The sequence below is a fragment of the Ascaphus truei genome, chromosome 2, assembly GCF_040206685.1.
Source record: "Ascaphus truei isolate aAscTru1 chromosome 2, aAscTru1.hap1, whole genome shotgun sequence".
In the NCBI taxonomy this organism is placed as follows: Eukaryota; Metazoa; Chordata; class Amphibia; order Anura; family Ascaphidae; genus Ascaphus; species Ascaphus truei.
In genome coordinates this window covers 153,775,217-153,792,614 of record NC_134484.1, presented here as the reverse complement: position 1 = coordinate 153,792,614, position 17,398 = coordinate 153,775,217, and the positions used below count along the sequence as shown (strand labels likewise).

At 44.7% G+C, this 17,398-nt stretch overlaps 1 protein-coding gene across 3 annotated transcripts in view; it reads left to right on the top strand.

Moving 5' to 3' along the window:
* Positions 1 to 15,402: 15,402 nt before the first annotated feature.
* The window catches only part of TMX3 (thioredoxin related transmembrane protein 3), a 79,507-nt gene continuing 77,511 nt past the window's right edge, over positions 15,403 to 17,398 (top strand). For 2 of the 3 annotated variants that reach the window (XM_075585439.1, XM_075585440.1), the window contains exons 1-2: positions 15,570 to 15,676; positions 16,058 to 16,118. Coding sequence is in view for 1 of the 3 variants with exons in the window: in XM_075585438.1 (XP_075441553.1) it covers positions 15,511 to 15,547; positions 16,058 to 16,118 (98 nt within the window). In the remaining 2 variants the exon portion in view is untranslated. Of the gene's footprint in view, positions 15,548 to 15,569; positions 15,677 to 16,057; positions 16,119 to 17,398 lie in introns of those variants that run through there. The other variant, XM_075585438.1, reaches the window with a different exon arrangement.

Below are 17,398 nucleotides of genomic sequence, written 5' to 3'. Positions count from 1 at the left end.
AGGCCTTAAAAGTGCTACAAGAAGATACCAACGTTGTTATAAAACAAGCTGATAAGGGGGGCGGTGTAGCAATTATAGACAGAAATGATTACATCACAGAATCTAAAAGAATTCTAGGTGACGTGAATACATACCAACCTTTAAAAAAAGATCCAACAGTAGATTTTTTAAAAGAACTTAAAATCCTGTTAGATAGAGGTAAGATAGAAGAAGTCATTAACAGTGATGAATATAGCTTTCTCTACAGAGAAAATCCTGTTAGACCCATATTTTATTACCTACCAAAACTCCATAAGAGTATTACAAATCCACCTGGTAGGCCCATAATAGCGGGGATTGACTCTTTAACGTCACATCTATCTGCTTATATAGACATATATTTACAAAAATATGTCACTAAACTTCCTTCCTATCTTAAGGACACAACGGATATCTTGCGCATCTTAGAAAGTCAAGTATGGGAAAATGGATGTTATCTAGTAACTTGTGATATTACCTCCCTCTATACGTGTATAAATCATAGAGATGGACATGAAGCTGTGGATAGGGCCTTATCAAAAGATCCAGATATGCCAAATGAACAGGCCAACTTTATTTTAGATGGCATAAAGTTCATCCTAGAACACAATTATTTTCTGTTTGAGGGGGTATATTACCTGCAAAAATGTGGCACCGCCATGGGCACGAAATTTGCACCCAGCTATGCAAATCTTCTTATGGGAGCATGGGAAGAAGACCATATTTGGTCTATTGCAGAGCTGGGTGCGAATTTGTGCCTATGGCGTAGATATATAGATGATATTATGTTTATCTGGAAAGGTAATGAAGAAAGCCTTAAACAGTTTATTATCTATATTAATGACAACTTGCTCAATTTAAAATTTAATTGTGAATATAGTCAGGAAAAAGTTAATTTCTTGGACCTGACTATTTTCATTGAGGAAGGGACATTAAAAACAGAGACCTTCTTCAAAGGTGTAGATATAAACAATTACATATCCACCAAAAGTTGTCATCATCCGAAATGGCTGCAAAATGTTCCATATGGACAGATAAGACGCATTAAAAGGAATTGTAGTAACTTAAGTACCTTTCAAAAACAATCTGTCTTTCTTCAAGAAAGGTTTTTAGAAAAAGATTACAATGATGTGATCATACAGGATGCCATTAAAAAAGTCAATGATTTGGATAGAAATGATTTATTGAGTAAGAACAAGAAGGTTAAATCAAATAAAACTTTTGAGTACTCATTTATGACAGATTACAATAGACAATCAGATAAGATTACCAAAATAATTAAAAAGCACTGGCACATTGTAAAAAATGACCCTGTGCTTGGAGAGATTGTCCCTGAAAACCCAAATGTGATCTTCAGAAAAGCCAAATCATTGAAAGATAAATTAGCCCCCAGTGCCCTACCTAAAATAACCAGTGAGGGGAACAGATGGCTAACAAAATCCAAAGGTTTTTATGGTTGTACCACATGCACTGCATGTAAATATAGACCAGAGGATACATTTAGTTTTGTGTCAAATATCACAGGGCAAAGATACAACATAAAACAACTTTTATCATGCAAATCTAATTATGTGGTATATCTTATCACCTGTCCATGCGGATTACAATATGTGGGCCAAACAATAAGAACTATAAATATACGTATACTTGAGCATATCGGTAATGTGAGGAGAGGTGTTACTACACATCACCTGTCCAACCATTTTTTACAAAAACATAATGGGGACACATCTGGGCTCACTTTTACAGTTATAGAACAAGTGTTGACACATTGGAGAGGTGGAGACAGACAAGCTGCTCTTAAAAAAAGAGAAAGCTTCTGGATCTTCACTTTGCAAACACTTGTACCACTAGGTCTTAATGTGGATTTTGAGCTAAGTGCTTTCCTATAAAAAACTGTAATAATAAATCGTTTTAGACAATAAATTGCGTTAGACTGCAAAATGAGGTTGAAAATGCACTTATTGTGAACTAATTGTTTTTTTCCCTATTTTATTTTGAGATACAACAATCGCCGTTTCAACATATATTAGAAGTTAGATTTTGAGCGATTTTATTAGATTTTATGTCTTTTATATATTTTATATACAATTCCAAAAATAGCACAGTTGTATATTAGGCCACTTCGTGAATTTTTAGAATGGGTTTTTTATTAATAAAGATGTATTTTACTTTGAAGTGTATAAACATTGTTGTGTATTTTAAAGGTTAATTGTATAACAGTGTTGTGAAGATTGGGAGGACATATGTAGTCAATCACCAATTTACTTGCTGTCCAATAGGAGGAAAGGTCAGCATTAAGTAAAGGGTACAAATAGCATCTCTTTATGGGGTAACATCACTCCTGACGAAGCCGTCACTACGTACGGCGAAACTAGTAGAGCGTAACCCCTCGTGTGAGATCCAGAGGGAGAGAGCCTGCTGTGGAGTTCCGGTGGCGTCCGCAATACGAGTTGAAGAACCCGGAAGTGACGTATCGGCCCCCTGAAGCAGCGCAGGTCGGAGACCGGATGAGGAAGCAGCATCGTGCAGAGATCCCGAGAACGCGACTCGAGTGAACCTTCATGTGTACAAACTTGCTGTTACCTTTCCGGAATCCTGTAAGCCTCCAATTTTTATCAATGCTGGATAAATATCTACATTTTTTAAGTATTGGATTGGTGTCTCTCTTTTGGATTCCTACCTCCTATTTATGTTCCTGTGTGTATGGGTCATTAGAGATGCCCATACACAGCTAATATTTCTGATACTTAGTGATCATTAATATCTAGCCTCACTGTGCTCTTATGAGAGCTCTGCCTGTGTATGTGTATTGTTAACATATTGCACTATGCGAGTATCACATTTTTTCCAGCCTGGGTTCATGCCTGGCTGATGGGCGGCTGATCTGTTAAATGATAATGATTAGGATTTAATAGGCTGCAATGCTTCGCGTCTACCAGATGGCATAAATTCATGAATTGTAATGCAGTATATATATATATATACTGTGCAGTATTGCAGCCAGAGGGAATAAAATGCTTCCATCCCTGCCTGGAAAATAACTCAATGCACTCGGGCAGAAAACAGTCACAAACCTCAATACACCCGGGTATACCCGAATTCGTGGGACTAGCCGAGCTCGAATAAAGTATGTCGCCAGTGTAGAAGGTGAAATGCGTAGAGTGATGCCCTAAGACGAAACCGGAGCCTCTGGAAGCGGATGACGTCACTTCCGGTCTTCGGTGAGACGCATCCGTGACACGCATACCAGAACAGAGGAACAGCTGAGACACCACTCTACCGGTTTTGCAGAGATCCACACTGTGATCTACACGCTTGTTTCTTTCCATCACCATGTGAGTTGATTGGATTTTGCTTGTTTTTATAAATATTCTATGTACAGTCTGCACTATGTCCAGTTCATTTTATTCCTAAGGGGCCGCTGGTTAAAGTGTACCAGATCGCTAAAGTGTAGCTGATTACCAGTGCGGTTCCTATCCTAACACTTGGCTTCATCCCATGGGTCAAAGAAACCTTTATATGCCTACTTACCTCTCACGTTTGTGAGTATTCTGAACACCTAACTAAGCCATTTACCACACAGAATTCACACAATACTGCACCATAAGTTTGTTGTCTTCTTTTGTTTTCCACATGATTTGCGCTTCTTGATGATTTTCACCCTTCAAAAGGCAGGAGGGAGACAGGCCAATAGTTAGAAAGACAGGTAGGGTCAAGCTTGCTGTTTTTGAATAATGGTATGACTGTTGCATGTTTGAAGGAGGATGGAAAGGTTCCAGAGCAGAGGGAGGAGTTAAAAATGTGTGTGAGCGTAGGGATTATAGTAGGAGCAAATGGTTTTAGGAGATGGGAGGGAATGGGGTCAAGAGGGCAAGTGGTAGAGGGAGAAGAGGCGATCAACAGCGACACATCCTCTTCTGAGACAGTGGAAAAAGAGTCAAGGAAGGCAGGAGGAGAGTTAGGAAGAGGTGTAGGATGGGAGGAAGAAACAGAGGGGATGTTCTGACGTATGGATTCCACCTATTCCTTAAAATAGTCAGCAAAGTCCTGAGCGGAGATGGAGGAATGAGAGGCAGCGGAGGGTGGTTTAAGTAGAGTATCAAAGACAGAGAACAGTCGGTGTGGGTTAGACTTGTGCATGTTGATTAGTGAAGAAAAGTAGGCTTGTTTAGCTTGCGAGAGGGCAGAGTTGAAACAGGATAGCATAAATTTGTAGTGAAGGAATTCTGCGAGACTATGAGATTTCCTCCAGAGGCGTTCAGAGGAACGAGTGGAGGAACGCAGCATGCGCTTGTGGGAATTTAACCAGGGTCTAGGGTTAAAAGGACGAGTGCGGCAGAGAGAAAGCGGGGCATGTACATCAAGAGAGGAGGACAAGACAGAGTTGTAGTTCCTGACCAGGTTGTCAGGGTCTGTAGCAGAGCTGAGAGAGGAGAGGGAGGAGCGTAAAGTGGACTCAAAGTCAGGTAAGTGAATAGAGCGCAGGTTTCTGCAGAACCGGGGGGTAGATAGAGGTGGAGAAGGGGAGAAGCGAGATAGAGAGAATGAGATGAGGTGATGGTCAGAAAGAGGAAAAGGGGAAATGGAGGAATCAGAGAGAGAGAAGTTTTTAGTGAAAACCAGGTCTAAGTAGTGGCCATCCTTGTGGGTGCTGGCTGCAGTCCACTGTTGAAGGCCAAAAGAAGAGGTTAGTGAAAGAAAGCGGGAAGTCCAAGGGAGAGAAGATCTGGACAGTGTGAACCTCAAAGGAGGGAAAGGCAAGAGAGGGGGGAATAGGAAGAGTTCGGTAACGGCAGAGAGAGGAGAGCAGGAGCCCCACACCTCCACCCCTGCCATCAGGGCGCGGAGTGTGGGAGAAAGAAAGGCCACCATAAGAGAGGGCAGCTTCCAGAGCAGAGTCAGACTGAGTGAGCCAGGTCTCAGTTATAGCAAAGAGAAGCAGGGAGTGAGAGAGAAAGAAGTCATGCACAGAGAGGAACTTGTTAGAAAGGGAGCGAGCATTCCAAAGGGCACAGGAGAAAGGGAGAGAGGAGGGAGGGTGGCAGCGGATGGGTATGAGGTTGGAGGGGTTAACACCAGAAGGAGTAGAAGTTGTATGTGGGAGGCGAGGATGAGAGCAAGTAGAAATAAGGCAGGGACCATGATTGGGAGAGATATCCCCAGAAGCAAGGAGGAGAAGCATGGATAGAAAGAGGATCTGTGCGGATGATTTATAGGGGTGTGTTTTAGTGCAGGGTGTATAGCTGTGTGGTGACAGAGGACGCAGGTAAGAGAGGAGTTCATGTGAACTGAGAAGTGGGGAAGAAAGGAGAGATGGAGATATATGAATAGAGTTAGAGACATAAGGAGACTGGTGGAAGGAAGTGCATAATTTGAAAATAAGTGAGGTTGCAGCAAATATAAAAAATAAAGGCGGCATCATAGCAATAGTTAAGTGTTGAGATGTGCAGTCTTAGATAGATGATATCCTCTTTTCCAACGTAGATCAAAAGCAGGAATCAGAAGTAGTAGGTGATGTCCACTTTTCCACTTCTTTTTGAACTTCCTTTTTAAACTTCATATTCTACTTGAAACATTTCTACTTAAAAGCATATCTGCTTACATGCACGGTGTAGGTATAGGCCAGTTAAGATATATAGGGTAAATAAGATATCCAGACCCAGAGTGTGAGACACAGAGAGTGTGTGTGTGTGTGTGTCACACAGAGAGTGTGCGTGTGAGACACAGAGAGAGAGAGTGTGTGTGTGTGTGTGTGTGTGTGTGTGTGTGTGTGTGTGTGTGTGCGCGCGCGTGTGTGTGTGAGACACAGAGAGTATGTCAGACAGGGTGAGATAGAGGGTGACAGGGTGAGATAGAGTGTGACAGGGTGATATAGAGGATGACAGGGTGAGACAGAGGGTGACAGGGTGATACAGAGAGTGACAGGGTGAGACAGAGGGTGACAGGGTGAGACCGAGGGTGACAGGGTGAAACAGAGGGTGACAGGGTGAGACAGACGGTGACAGGGTGAGACAGAGGGTGACTGGGCGAAACAGAGGGTGACAGGATGAGAGAGAGGCTGACAGGGTGAGAGAGAGGGTGACAGAGTGAGAGGGTGACAGGGTGAGAGGGTGACAGGGTGAGAGAGGGTGACAGGGTGATAGAGGGTGACAGGGTGAGACAGAGGGTGACAGGGTGAGCTGGACTGTGAGACGGTGAGACAGGGTGAGATAGAGGGTGTCAGGATGAGACAGAGGGTGATAGGAATAGACAGAGGGTGACAGGGTGAGATAGTGGGTGATAGGGATAGACAGAGCGTGACAGGGATAGACAGAGGGTGACAGGGTGAGACACAGGGTGACAGGGAGACAGTGTGAGACAGAGGGTGACAGGGATAGACAGAGGGTAACAGGGATAGACAGAGGGTGACAGGGTGAGAGAGAGGGTGACAGAGTGAGAGGGTGACAGGGTGAGAGAGGGTGACAGGGTGAGAGAGGGTGACAGGGTGATAGAGGGTGACATGGTGAGAGAGGGTGACAGGGTGAGACAGAGGGTGACAGGGTGAGCTGGACTGTGAGACGGTGAGAGACAGGGTGAGATAGAGGGTGTCAGGATGAGACAGAGGGTGATAGGAATAGACAGAGGGTGACAGGGTGAGATAGTGGGTGATAGGGATAGACAGAGCGTGACAGGGATAGACAGAGGGTGACAGGGTGAGACACAGGGTGACAGGGAGACAGTGTGAGACAGAGGGTGACAGGGATAGACAGAGGGTAACAGGGATAGACAGAGGGTGACAGGGTTAGACAGAGGGTGACAGGGTTAGACAGAGGGTGACAGGGTGAGACAGAGGGTGACAGGGTGAGACAGAGGGTGACAGGGTGAGACAGAGGGTGACAGGGTGAGACCGAGGGTGACAGGGAGACAGAGTGAGACAGACGGTGACAGGGTGAGACAGAGGGAGACAGGGTGAGACAGAGGGTGACAGAAAGTGAGACAGAGGGTGACAGAAAGTGAGACAGGGAGACAGGGTGGGTGACACACACACACACTCTCCCACTTACACACACACACACACTCTCCCACTTCCCCCCCCCAATCCACTCACACACACAGACAGTCACACCTCCCATCTGCGAGAGCGAGTGTCCATCCTCTCAAATTCCTCTCTCTCCCTCTTATCAGCGGTGCCAACAGGAGATTAAATATAGCAGTGACCGGGCGGCTGCTCTTATGGCTGAAGCCGGCTCACTGGAGTAGTATGCTGCATCTCCCTCTCTCTCCCCCCACCCCTCTCTTACCTGCCATGAGAGTGAGGAAATCCAGCCTGGGGGGCTCCCTCCGTCTGCCTTGCCCACGATACACACGGAGGCAGCAGCAACACGAGCAGCACTTCCTCCAGCCACACAGCGCCGCTCCGCAGACACATCCAGCCACAATCTCCAGGCCTCTTCGCCTCTGGTCCCGGCAGTTGCTAGGAGATCCTTAGTGAGGGAGAGCGTGTCTGTATTCGCCTGCATTGGTGCGTGGCGTAGCGTCACTGCAGTGCCTCCAAGGGATGTCTGCGGCTGGGCTATTCTTCCGGCGTCCCGCGTTGCTATGTGACCCGCTTGATCGTGTCACGGCATCCTGAAATGAGCCGCAGCACAGCAGCGGCACTCGCCAGGGGGGTTAAATGCACTCGCCAGGGGGTTAAATGCACTCTCCCCGGGCGATCGTGCGGGGGGGAGGGGGTGCATTTGTCGAACACACACACACACACACACACACACACACATATATATATATATATATACACAGAAACAATTAGTAGCGCTAGTGAGTGAATGGTAGTGTTAAAATGTGCAAATTAATTCTATATATGTATAGTGTGAAAAAAGGATTAAATAAGTGTAGCAAGTGAATAATGTGAGCATCAATTGATTATAGCATAGGGTCAGTCTGTACGGAATAGGTGAAGCTTCTGTGTGGTCAAGCCTGACCAAATGTAAACAGAAAACAGGAGAAAAAGAAACGCCAGTTCCGTATGGTTGAATAATAAATATGTGTAAATTTTATTAAATGACCAGAGCAGTCAAAAGGACTAGTAGTAAACTGGTGTGATTAAAAAGCAATAATATGTCTGGTACAAGCAGATAGCAGCAATTAGCAAGTGACATATGGAAGGGGATGTGGAGCAAGGAAGCAAGATATCATGGGAAAAAAGGCCAACAGTGGTGAATGTCAATGACAATTCATATGGCTGATGATAGCCCAGTAAGGAACAGTAAACACCCACTAGAGAATGTCCCATCTCAATAGTGATGTGGGTATGCTGTTGACAGACCTGTTACATCTGTTGAAGCACGGAATATACCTCCTCAGCGTGTGATCCGGTTAAACTGGTGTTGTTCTGATGCTGAAAAATCAATTCCCTCCTGTGGCATAAAATCACTTCCCACGTGTCAGACCTCAGTTTGAGATGAGGCTTCCTGCATCTGAGTCCTTGCAGCGGCACCGGATGTATATATGAAGACGGGTGTCTCTATCCCCAGATGTAAAGGAACAAGTGATCCTGCTTGCTTCGCACAAAACGTGCCCGCGTCACTGCGTTGCAGCGTTGCTACGTGATGACGTCCAACGCGTTTCGTCACTCTAGGTGACTTTCTCAAGGATATATATATATATATGTCAATTGGAGTGCTATTGGGCGTGGCAAAATGTATACAACAAAAAACAAAGAAGCCCAAAGCTACATCCAATATGACAAACATTTTGTCAGGGTTCTGCTCGCCACAAACCAGGGTCGGACCGCGGGGCTGAGGTGGGGTTGTAAAAGCACCGACCTGAGACCGCGCAGGCTGATCCGGGTTGCGCAGTTCGTAGTCGTATGTCGCAGGATCAGGATTGGAGAAGACAGAGTCGTCGTTGTACAAGCCAGTGTCAGAACAGGAGACGTCAGGATAAACATTGTCCATGCAGGAGTTCGGCAACAAGGAGATAGGAGAGACCCGCTTCAGCTTAGGAGCGCGGGGTTGGCCTTTGCGCGAGCGACGACCATGGCCCATGGTGCTGGTCACAGGAGATGGTAGGCAGACCAGAATAGCACACCGTCTTGCTGTACGGGTGCACCAGTGCTACAACGCAAAAGTCCTGAGCGGGCAAGGGAATCCACTGTTTCAGCGCAGGAACCAGGACACGGCCTCTCTATATTAGGGAAAGAGTAGGCCCCAGGAACCAGGAAGCTGTAGACACAGGGAAACCTCCGCTTCAGTGCAGGAATCCAGGAGACTGCAGAACGCAGGGACGAACCACTACTTTAGTGCAGGAATCCAGGAGGCTGAAGGACGCAGGGACGAAACCTCTGCTTCAGCACAGGAGAACAGAAGCTGAAGGACGCAGGGGAAACCTCCGTATCAGCATAAGGGAACAAGCGGCTTGCAGGGAGCTGACGGATGCAGGACGTAACCTGGAATCAGCATTGGAGAACAAGCGGCTTGAAGGAAGCTGAAGGACGCAGGGCGTGACCTGGTATCAGCAAAGGGGAACAAGCGAGAGCTTGTGGCAAAACAGTTGACATCCAGTAAGGACTATGCTCGGCAAGGAGCATTATGGGCAAGCAATACTTAAAGGCCAGCGGGCCAATCCCCGGCGGGGGTGTGAAGGTCCTGCCCCTAATGAGTGAATGCAAGTATAGTTTGCAATGAAAGGCTGCACAGCTGCAGTAGATACCAGAGGGAGTGTGTATTGCTTTGAGTGAATCCAGGCTGCAGCAAACCTCAGGAAAGCTGTTCCCGGACTGCACCGGTCTGCAAGGTAAGGTAACCAGTAAACCGTGGAGCGGATTCCTTACACATTTACAGTGAAATACCTACTGATGCAGCGGCCGTTATTCAAACACTTCACGCGTCATGTACATCGGAATCCCGATTTGAAAACGCGGGATGAATTCCAGCCTCCCCGCACTAAGATGCACACGTGGCGAGTGCAGAAAAACGAATTTTAGTGTTCTGGCTTTTAAAAACATGAAATTGACACAGTAGCACAGTAGCACAGTACTGTACACATTACAATTCATCCATTTCATTGCAAACGAAGAAACAGAATCCATGAAATTCAAACAAAACATCCGCAATAAGCGCGGGTGCCTGGGGCGATTGGCCGCGTTCATGATGCGGGGGGAACAGCAGAGAACTCAAAATCGGCGCCGAGATGTGTTCGAATAACCGCCGCTGCATCAGTATATATCTCTTGAAAAAAGGGTCATTTAGTTAAACCCTTTGGCGTATTCACGGCGGCCATCTTGGGGTTGGCGCGAGAGATCGCGCAGGTACAGGGCATCGCGCATGCGCAGACGTGTCAGCGGTGGCCATTACATGTAGAGACTGAACAGTTGAGGGTCAGGAAGGTAGCGACGGCCATTACAAACTCGCGCATGCGCTGCAGAGATAGCGCACGTGGCCCCAATAGGAAAGAGCTCCACAGGGGACTACAAGACCCAGCAGCCACTGGGGCTGCCATACATGTGACCCTCAGCAGCCAATCGCGTGGCAGAGCGTCCCCTGAGGAAAGAGATACATTTGGCGTGCTGGGGAAGGAGAGTCAGTTTGAGCTGGGATGCAGAGAACTTAGGTTGTATGTACAGGGAGCAGGTAGCCCCTGGACTAGGCCAGAGACCCCCCCTCAGGTCCAATTCACCCTCAGCTTGTGGCTGCTGCAGGGACTCCCCTTAGGATAGGGATAGGGTCCTGTAGCACCAGTATAAGTGAGGGCCACAGCCAGGAAGAGTGAAGATCCTGGACACTGTTGTTGAAAGTGGATCATCCTCTGCAGTATCAGAGGCAGAGACATTCTAAAGGTGGATCACTCCATGTGGGAGCAATCCATCGCAGAGGCGGATCACAATGTGGGATTATCCTTCTGGAGCAAGAGATCCCAAATAAAGCATCTGCGCGCCCGGTAGGCATCATCATCCCTACACGTGCACCATCCAGTACACCTCACCTAGTGGGCAGCACTGTCTCACACTTCATTACTCTTGGGACTCTGGGTACACGGTGTTGGTGGAATAAGGTGTGGGGTTGTACCTATTAGTAACAGAGTGTTAAGAGCTATATCTGTGTCAGTAAATGTTATACACAGTGTGTGATTGATGTTATTGGGTCCTGTGAGGGGCTCCTCCCACTACGCTGGGATCCCTCACAGGTGGAGGCGTTGCACAGAGAGTATTGTGTTATATCACCCCGTGGCGGAGGCTTAGGCCCCTTTGAGCCAACAGGTAAGTGCAGCACCAGTAGCGTATACCCCCAATAAAAAAACAAACAACTGGCGCCTATAATAAAGTGATTACGTGAACAAGTTCTGACCAATCGTAGATGTAGTCTCAAATGCCAAACAGTCCTTGGAAGGTTCTGGGCTGGTGTCTCATAGAACAAACAAACAAACATTAATGACAAAAAAGACAGAAAGAAAAATCATAGTGTAACCCTAAAAATAAACATCAAACACTAACAAAGAATAACAAAAATAGCTATAACAATTTAATAAAATAATGTCAATATATAAAAAAAAGCAAACCATTGCCTAATAAGGCTTGGGACAGGGTTGACCAAGTACATCCGCTAGGAGTAAAATTGAAATCCTACTTACTGCTATGCTGAATATAAAAGGCTCATAGAACAAATGTCCTTCCTCCTCTGCTGTATACACCGCTGGGGAGACTGTTGCAGGAACCCTCCGGAGCTCTGTGCTGTTAGGACAGACACAGCCGCCGCGCTCGCAGACCCACTGGTAACACGGTGAGCGGAGGACGTCACTGCACAGCGCGAAAGCGCCAACAAGTTCTTAGGGCCGGTGGGGTCTGGAAAAGCTCTACCACTTGGATACAGGGCACAATGCCAATAGAGAAAGAGCTGTACCGTCCAACACACAGTCCACAAGTGTGAATGAAAGCACCCTACGCGTTTCGTGATGGAAGTCACTTCGTCAGGGGCTGATGGGAAACATGGTATACAGCCATATATATACTCTAATGGCTGATAGAATAATTAATTACATATATACTAAAATGAAAACACAATAAAAGTTATTCTAAGTAGTGGATGAGTATACTATAAAAAGAAATACAAATATATAAAAACATGAAAAATAAAAAATACATATTGCAAAAATACAAACAAAACAAATGAGAACCAGATAATGCCCATTTAAGGCATAAATCGCAAACACAGTCAATGTTGACATAGAATATACTGAATATAGCAGTTAATGTTAGAAGCGAGACCAACTGGACTGCCAGTGCCCACAACAACAAAATGTATCAAAAAAGTAGTTCGTATTATACACAATACCACAGATACTTGGTAAATAATCTGTAGATTATTTAACTCAAAAAGGCTCCAAGGTCGAAATCAATATTGAGACCATTAGGGGACAGTGTTTTTAGCTCATATATCCAATATGACTCACGTTTACTAATCCCTTTAATTTTGTCCCCTCCTCTCCAATTGCCAGGATATACTTCGATATAGACGGAACTGCTCAAGCGATGAGGCGTTTCGGTCCCAGGCGAATGATCTTAAAGCCAAATTTTTGGACAGGCAATACTCAGAAGAATTACTCTCTCAGACTCTATTGCAAGTACAAGAGATTGAGAGATCAAGCCTCTTAGAGTATAGATAAGTAGCTATTTACCCATTCTATCACCCACAAGCACCTTACCTATATACATTCATATACGATTTAGCTGAAGCGGGGTTCACCTTCACAGTACTCTTAGAGTATAGAAAAGATAAGGCAGATTCTTATTCTACTAATTCTGTTTCTTTCTTCACACAATACAATAGTATGGCCCCTGAAATCAGGTGGGTCTTGTGTAAGCATTGGCCAATTCTATTAAGAGATCAGGCTTTGGCCCACATTCTTCCCCCCAAACCTTCTATTATTTTTAAGAAATCATCTAATTTACAATCTAGGAAAGCACCCAGCTGTCCTAACATACAAATTAAATCTGGTGTAGGAGCATGTAAAGAAGGTTTCTTCACTTGTACGAGCTGTACAGCTTGCAGACACAGTAAAAACCAAGTGACGTTTAAATCCAATGTGACACAACGGGTTTATAATATCCATTCGTACATTGACTGTCACTCTGTGTTTGTAATTTACCTGTTACAATGTCCCTGTGGGCTACAATACGTTGGCCGCACAGGGAGATCGTACCAGAGGCACATCTATGAGCAAATATACAATATAAAAAGAGGTCTCTGTACTCATAGTGTGTCACACCATTTTTTAACTCACCATCAGCAAAACCCAAAAGGTTTCATTTGCAAAGCAATCGAAGTATATCCGGGCAATTGGAGAGGAGGGGACAAGATTAAAGGGATTCCTAAACGTGAGTCATATTGGATATATGAGCTAAAAACATTGTCCCCTAATGGTCTCAATATTGATTTTGACCTGGGAGCCTTTTTGGGTTACATAATCTATAGATTATTTACCAAGTATCTGTGGTGTTGTGTATAATACGAACTACTTTTTTGATACGTTTTGTTGTTGTGGGTACTGGCAGTCCAGTTGGTCTCGCTTCTAACATTAACTGCTATATTCAGTATACTCTATGCCAACATTGACTGTGTTTGCGATTTATGGGCATTATCTGGTTCTCATTTGTTTTGTTTGTATTTTTGCAATATGTATTTTTTATTTTTCATGTCTTTATATATGTGTATTTCTTTTTATAGTATACTCATCCACTACTTAGAATAACTTTTATTGTTTTCATTTTAGTATATATGTAATTAATTATTTAATTATTCTATCAGCCATTAGAGTATATATAGGCTGTATACCATGTTTCCCATCATGCCCCTGATGAAGTGACTTCCGTCACAAAATGCGTAGGGTGGTTTCATTCACACTTGTGGACTGTGTGTTGGACGGTACAGCTCTTTCCCTATTGGCATTGTGACCTGTATCCGAGTGGTAGAGCTTTTCCAGGCCCCATCGGCCCTAAGAACTTGTTGGCGCTTTCGCGCTGTGCAGTGACGTCATCCGCTCACCGCGTGACCAGCGGGTCTGCGAGCGCGGCGGCTCTGTCTGTCCTAACAGCACGGAGCTCCGGAGGGTTCCTGCAACAGTCTCCCCAGCGGTGTATACAGCAGAGGAGGAAGGACATTTGTTCTATGAGCCTTTTATATTCAGCATAGCTGTAAGTAGGATTTCAATTTTACTCCTAGCGGATGTACTTGGTCAACCCTGTCCCAAGCCTTATTAGGCAATGGTTTGCTTTTTTTTATATATTGACATTATTTTATTAAATTGTTATAGCTATTTTTGTTATTCTTTGTTAGTGTTTGATGTTTATTTTTAGGGTTACACTATGATTTTTCTTTCTGTCTTTCTTGTCATTTATGTTTGTTTGTTTGTTCTATGGGACACCAGCCCAGAAACTTCCAAGGACTGTTTGGCATTTGAGACTGCATCTACGATTGGTCAGAACTTGTTCACGTAATCACTTTATTATAGGCGCGGGTTGTTTGTTTTTTTATTGTATTATTTGATCTGTGTTGGTCATTTTTTGCTTTGGCGGCCTTTCTTGTAAATCACGTTTCAGTAATCACTGTAATAATACTTATTATTACTATTATTAAGCATTAGCGCTGGTAACACTATTCCCCTTTTTTCTGTATACCCCCAATCTCACTTGGGGGGTGGGGGGGAATACATGGGCTACATTTACAATATTTCAAATCTTTTCTTTCTAGTTTGGTTATGAATAAATATCACCGGTGGCTTGCTTTTTTTTTTTTTTTTTTTTCTTTCTCTCTCTCTCTCTCTCTCTCTCTCTCTCTCTCTCTCTCTCTCTCTCTCTCTCTCTCTCTCTCTCTCTCTCTCTCTCTCTCTCTCTCTCTCTCTCTCTCTCTCTCTCTCTCTCTCTCTCTCTCTCTCTCTCTCTCTCTCTCTCTCTCTCTCTCTCTCTCTCTCTCTCTCTCTCTCTCTCTCTCTCTCTCTCTCTCTCTCTCTCTCTCTCTCTCTCTCTTCCTCAAAACAAGACGTATTTAGGTTTATTGCAGAGTAAATTGTTAATAGTAATGCTGTAGCTGAAGTCTATTAAAATGCACCAACTGAGGGAAACCCAGGACACAAGGAATCCGGTTTTCTCTCTTGTAACGAATGAAGGCACAGCAACGACTGCTCAGCATCCATGGATCTCATGTCCTGTAATCCTCCTACAGTGCACAACACATAGATTTACATGATCTATCCTATCAGGGAGGAGCAGCAGAATATCCCACCTCGGCATCTGGAAGAGGGATCTCTTACTCACTGACATGGGGAGGAAATCAGACATTACGAGTACTTCTTCCGGATAACTGGGGAGCTGTGGGATGTCTGTATTAAAACAGCCGCCCCTCACTTCCTGTGCAGCAGCCACTCTCCTGTGATCGTGGGGGTGTGTCCCAGATGTAGGACAAGCTCTCTCAAATCACACACACTCACTGTTTCCTTCCGGTATCACAGCCTCTGAATATGGCAGCTGCCGGGTTTTGCTTCATCTTTGCAGCAGGTACCGGTAGTGCCAAATTTTACCTGGACACAGACCCCCACACATACTCCACAGCCTGTGCTGTCACCTCTGTACAGAAGATTGCAGCCGCCCTGTGACAGGTCTCCCACTCACCATGCCTCGCACATGGCAAGCAGCCCATGAACCTTTGCTATACATGCAATACTTCCCGACCCTCTCCGGTCTCACGCCTCATCCAACTTCCTCTCTTTGTTTCATCCCTCCCCCCCCCCCCCCATCTGATTGTTTTGCAGCCCATATGTGACCCCGTCTCCCTTTTACTAATGGTGCATTACATTGGACCATTGAATGTTCTTTATTTTCTTATGTTATACTATGTTTGATTTGCTCAGTTCACATCTCTATATGCATTTGCTAGACTGTAGGTTGTATTTCTAGTTTTACTCTTTCATGTTCCATTTTTTTTTATCGGTTCTGCAGTCAGTGGCACAAAAAAGGAGAAGCGAAGTAATCCCCATTGCTAACATGCTATTTTCTATTTACTTGCAGCTGCCTCACTGCTGCTGGCCACCACTTCAGTTTCCGCATTAGTAGAAGATTTGGATGACTCGTAAGTGCAGACACCCAGTTCTCTCCTTATGACAGCAGAGTATCCCACATACCCAATGTTACCAAAGGAACAGATGTTTATGCTTTTTTTTTGTGTTGTTTAATAAGTGAAATAGTATTTTCCTCCAAAAAGCCTTCTGATTTGTAGAATGGGAAAGTAAACAACACTTTAACTTTTTACTACTACAAAATCAGCTAAAATATGACTTTACAGCCTGGATAGCATTTTATTCATCATTTAAGATCTGCCTCTCACTATCCTGTACCACATATTTCTCCTTTGTCTTTCTATTCCTTCCCACTCTTTCCTCCTGTGAGATGACTTATGTGCTTGTGATCTATATAATTTCTTCTTCTGTCCTCACTGTCATTTTCCCTGCTTTCCCTCTATTCCATTTCTATACATGCCCCTCTATTTTGTGTCCTATTGTGGCTTATTCTATATTTCTGTTCCTTCTTCTGCCCTCACTCCCTCTACCACAGCCCTGTGTTTCATTATCCAAAAGCTTTTTGTCTGGGAAGTGTCTGTACCCAGCAGCTGGCTCTATAAAGACCTTCCTCTCCCTTATTTAATCCATAATAATTGTCCACAAGGATGTTTAGGACCCAGGGAGTGCTGGTTATGATTAGGCTGGCATATCAGGGAGGGTTAGGCTGAACAAGTCTTTTATTTATTCTGCTGACAGTTAAATAAGCCTGAACAAGCCCCTGTTTTATTCCACTGCCTGTTAAATAATGCTGAACAAGTGTCTTGTTTACGCGGCTCGCTGGATAAATAGCCTCTAATTTTCTGTGTCTCCCACTCACTCTTGCTCGCTAGCCCCTATGCTCTGTTCTCCCTCAGACCTCTTTGTACATGGCCCATTCTCCTTTCTCTGTTTCTCTCCCCAAGCCCTGTTCTCCCCATGTCCAATATTTCTCCCCCTCTGCTCCTTTCTCTGTCCACAAGCCATTCTTCCCCAAGTCCATCCCCTGTGCCCCATTCTCTGTTTTACTGCCTTCCTGTGACCTGTCCTCGCTTTCTCACCTATGTCACTTTTCCCTCCCCTCTCACTGTGCAATTCTGAGGTGTTCTTAGAAGATGTGATCCTTGCTCTGAGAAAAACATATTTACGATGATGAGCTGACCCAAACTGTGCATTTATAGATTAGATCAGTAGTTTTCAACCTGTGTCCTGTGGAAGTTTACCAAAGCTTCCCTAATAAAAAACAAGAACTTTTACTCTTCAAGATACAATCATTTTTTTTTCTTTGCCAGATGTTACAATATTTTCTTCCAAA